Source organism: Kogia breviceps, chromosome 6 (genome assembly GCF_026419965.1).
Source record: "Kogia breviceps isolate mKogBre1 chromosome 6, mKogBre1 haplotype 1, whole genome shotgun sequence".
Classification (NCBI taxonomy): Eukaryota; Metazoa; Chordata; class Mammalia; order Artiodactyla; family Physeteridae; genus Kogia; species Kogia breviceps.
The window spans coordinates 55,655,487-55,660,126 of NC_081315.1; the positions used below are offsets into that span (position 1 = coordinate 55,655,487).

At 33.9% G+C, this 4,640-nt stretch overlaps 1 protein-coding gene across 1 annotated transcript; it reads left to right on the plus strand.

The window, feature by feature from the left end:
• Positions 1-356: 356 nt before the first annotated feature.
• On the plus strand, positions 357-3,895 carry CXCL8 (C-X-C motif chemokine ligand 8). The gene is made up of 4 exons (XM_059066519.2): positions 357-503; positions 1,440-1,575; positions 1,864-1,947; positions 2,643-3,895. Exons 1-4 carry the CDS (start codon positions 440-442, stop codon positions 2,662-2,664), a joined length of 306 nt encoding a protein of 101 aa, XP_058922502.1. The 5' UTR covers positions 357-439; the 3' UTR covers positions 2,665-3,895.
• The last annotated feature ends 745 nt before the right edge of the window (positions 3,896-4,640 follow it).

Here is a 4,640-nt window from a genome sequence, read left to right on the forward strand (position 1 = left end):
TACTGCAAGATGGGACTATGATAAATTTATTTATAAATAAAAAGAACTATCACGGACAATAATGTATCAAACTGAGAAGTTTGAATATTTTAAAAAATATTTAAAAACATTTTAAAAGAAACATGTTTTCAAAAAGATCAATAAAATTATTTGAAAGATCAAATAAAACTTCAATCACACTGCAAACTTAATAAGAAACAAATCACTGGGGAAGTCAGATGACTCAGGTCTGCTCTCAAAGGGTGGGCAGATGGTTGCATATTGTGGAATTTCCTCTGACATGATGCAAGCATGAGGGTGCACTTGTTCCCTACTCTTACTATAATATAAAAAGCCACAGGAGCTCCCCATCTGACACAGGTCCTCTGGGACAGCAGAGCTCACAACCGTCCAGGACAAGAGCCAGGAAGAAACCAGAAAGACAGCACCTTGTGTAAGCATGACTTCCAAGCTGGCAATTGCTCTCTTAGCAGCCTTCCTGCTTTCTGCAACTCTGTGTAAAGGTAAGCACATCCTTCTGATCTACAGAAGTTTGCTGTGTCTAAATGTGATCCTCAGATAGAAAGATTATTCTTAATGCCTTGATGACAGACATCCTTTTATTCAGCAAGAGAAAACCATCTTTGCAGTCATTTAATGTTAAATTGAAGTGTTTAATTTTTTAGGTTGTATAAATATAATATTTACAAAATTGTAAATTTTGATTTATATAGAGTTCTATTCCTGTCATTCATACCCTGTAGTATACATATATTTAACATAAATCTATAATTTAGAGTATGTTTTATTGGAGGTCACATTTACCTATTTTATCTTGTATTACTGAGTAAAAACTCAGGTAATTTTACTCCATGTACTATTTAATTGACGAGCTTCAAACAACCATCAACTGCTCTTTGGCTTAAAGACAGATTATAAACCTTATTTGGATCCCTCTTATGAAATAAATACAGTTTAGAATGTTTATGGTATATATAAACATTTTATATGGTATATATATACTCTTAAACATCAAAGATTTTGCTAAAATATAGGACAATCTCTGTGCAACTCACATATATTTCTATTAATTCTTCCTGAAGGCAATTTTCCTGTTGGTGGATCTTGCCTACCGTGAATAACATTGTGGTATCACAGAAGATTATGCAATGTCGAGTAGGAGAAAAAGTACCATGAGGATGTCAACATTGCCCAAAGACAAGTCCAAGTGTTTATGTCATTCAATGTTGTCAGGAATGACTGTTTTTAAAACAACGAGAAAAACTGAGGTCAGGGGCTAGGAGAATATCCAGCCATCAGTTTCAGGAATAAGTTTCCTTATGTGTTGTTTCCCAAACACACAGTCACCAAATAATCACACTGGAATTACCAAGGGCGAAGCTCGCTGAGCTATGCCTGTTAATGAAATCAATTCTTAACTGCCTCTTTTTTGTTCACAGCTGCAGTTCTGTCAAGAATGAGTTCAGAACTTCGATGCCAATGCATAAATACACACTCCACACCTTTCCACCCCAAATTTATCAGAGAATTGCGAGTGATTGAGAGTGGACCACACTGTGAAAATTCAGAAATCATGTAAGTAATTTCAAAAGTGATTAGATATTTTACTTTAGTAAACCTAGAACTGAGGAAGGTGGAAGAATCCAGCAAAGTTCTAGGTACTAGGAATACATAGTAAGCAAAACAGAAAGGGAAAATTCTTTGTCTCCATGGCATTTAAATATTGAACCCTCCATGACTCATAGCTAAAAATTAGTTTGGACTTTGATTTTATGCCTGTACTTAAGGAACCATCACTTGAATGCCAAAGGGATGTTGGAAACCCATTAAATACTGATTTTAATCATATCTCTCTTACTTCAGTGTTAAGCTTGCCAATGGAAAAGAAGTCTGCTTAAACCCCAAGGAAAAGTGGGTGCAGAAGGTTGTTCAGATATTTTTGAAGAGGTAAGTTGTTTTTTATTAAATTTAGAGTCTTCATTTATCCTGTGATATACAGTTCAGAAGTCAACCTATACATTTCCTGCTGCTGCTGAAAATTTTCTTTTAAGTATCTGCATCTTTTTTCTTTTTCTTTTTTTTTTTTTTTTTTTTTTTTTTTTTTTTTTTTTTTTTTTTGCGGTACGCGGGCCTCTCACTGCTGTGGCCTCTCCCGTTACGGAGCACAGGCTCCGGACGCGCAGGCTCAGCGGCCATAGCTCACGGGCCTAGCCCTCCGCGGCACATGGGATCTTCCTGGACCGGGGGACGAACCCGTGTCCCCTGCATCAGCAGGTGGACTCTCAACCACTGTGCCACCAGGGAAGCCCCTGCCTCTTTGATTAAAAAAAAATAGCAGCAATAGTGAGTTTGTTGTACTCATGACTGGGAGATCATATATCTCAGTTTGTCCAGGGAAGTGTGGGTATATGCCTATGTCCTGTGTCATTAGTATGACTCTCTCTCAATCTCGGAAGTGTTCTGGTTTACATAACTTACCTGATCTCTCTGTTTATAGATGAAAATATAGAGTATTTCTAACACATAACTATCTAAGACTCTCTTAATTTCTATATTAAATATATTTTCAAGAGCCATACTTTCCTCCTTATTTAGAACATTGTTAATTATTAAACTTTTTATTTTATTTTATTTCTTTTCAGAGCTGAGAACAAAGATCCATGAAAACAACAGCAACAACCAAAAATCCATTTGTCCATGGCTTCCAAGAATTCCTCAGTAAAGATACAATGAAACTTCAAACAAATCTACTCCAAAGCCTCATGTACTGTGTAGGTCTGGTGTAGGGTTGCCAGATAAAATACAGGATGCCCAGTTATAGTTGAATATTAAGTAAAACAATGAATATTGTTTTCAATGTCCCACGTACATCATTCCATGTAGGACACACTTATATTTTAGATATTATTCATTGTGTACGATAAATTCAAATTTAGCTGGAAATCCTGTTTGTCATTTTTGTTTTCTGTTAAATCTTGCAACCCTAGTCTGCTGGCCAGGATTCACGAGTCCTTGTTCAACTAAGCTTGTTTCTTCTTCACTCCCAAACTGGAGAAAAACATCTCAGCCACTAACCTACCTCACAGAGATGTGAGGTCATGTGGAAGCACTTTAACTTTTATTCAGTCATGTAATTATTTTGAAGTGTAACTTATTCACCTATTTATTATATATATATTTATTTAAGTCTAAAATATAGTAATGTTTGGGCATGAATTTGGGGAAATGGGAAAGAAGCATTGTTGATAAGTATAATGATGGTAGTGAATTTATATTTATTTTTTATATTGTGATGAATTACAGAACTACTTTGATCAAGGTTGTTTTATTATGATCATAGTTGCCAGATTTAGCAAATTAATAGAAAATAAACAAAAAACACATCCAGTTGATTTTTCTTTCAGATAAACAATAAATAATTTTTTAGTATAAGTACATCATTATTTATCTGAAGTTTTAATTGTGTTGGCAATCCTACTTTTCATATGCCTGGTCTGGTCTTGTCACTGCAAGCCTTATTATGCAGTGCTGTGTTAAATCACCTGAATCCTGAGTTATGACTATCTTTCTCAAAAGAGCAAAAATTCACCAGGGAATATGAATAAAGTAATTTCTTGTTATTTCTTATTTATTTATTCTGAACAATTAGATTCTCATAATTATATTTAAATTATTGTATATTTTAACACCAACTTTATTTTTTACTTTAAGATGCTTTTATGTGTTCCCAAAGAGACTCTTTCTACTGTTTTTGATAGTATGAAAATATGAATGTAACTGTAAGACATTTAAAATAAAATAAATTGTCAAAGCCATCAGGGGTCTGTCTGTTTTTCTTAGGTAGTTTTAAGATTTATTGTATTATTCATTTATATTAAAAATCATACTTTGATTCAGAAAACATAAGTGCTTTCTCTTAGTATTTTATATATCATGTGAAAAATTACCAACTTTTATTTGTAGAAAAACATAACTCCTTTCCAGAGATGGATTACAATCAGTAGTCTCTTCCATAAATGATGGAAATATTCTCAACTCCCTACTGTATACCATTTTGCTAATAAGGGTGACTTCAGATTTTCACCAGATAGCCTAGGTGTCTGTACAGCTTAACACAGCTGAACACTCAGAGAAAGCGGGAAGAGGGTACACATTAAAAAGCACTTCTCAGCTAATTGAGGAAAACTGTACATCTGAGGCAAAGAAATTTTAAATATGATTAAAGACAGAGCATATTTGAAAATAAATCAAGCAAAACTCTTAAAAGTAAAAACATAGTCTAACAAAAAACTCAGTGGCTGAGTTTTCTGACAGATTTGACACAGCTGAAAAGAAAACTGGAGATTAGAAAATAAACCCAAAGAACTTTATCTGAAATTTAAATCAGAGAGATAAAGAGTCAGTAAATTGGAAAGAATAATAGAAAGAAAGACATAGAGGATGTCCAACTGATTTTTACAAGCAGATGAGAGAGGAAATGGTCAACATTTGAAGGCAATAGCTGAAAATTTCCCAGAAATAATAAAGAATAAAGAATAACAATCCACTGTTTTAAGAAATCCAATTTACCGATTCTTAACTCATTTACTATTGCTGTTGGGTATTTGTTCATTCTCACTGCAATCTACTTTTGCTATGGC

Bases quoted from the DNA above. Each gene is read 5' to 3' on its own strand.
- CXCL8 (XM_059066519.2), top strand. From the start codon at position 440: ATGACTTCCAAGCTGGCAATTGCTCTCTTAGCAGCCTTCCTGCTTTCT. The intron at 1,576-1,863 runs GTAAGTAATTTC...CTCTTACTTCAG, and splicing joins TGTGAAAATTCAGAAATCAT to TGTTAAGCTTGCCAATGGAA. The intron at 1,948-2,642 runs GTAAGTTGTTTT...ATTTCTTTTCAG, and splicing joins GTTCAGATATTTTTGAAGAG to AGCTGAGAACAAAGATCCAT.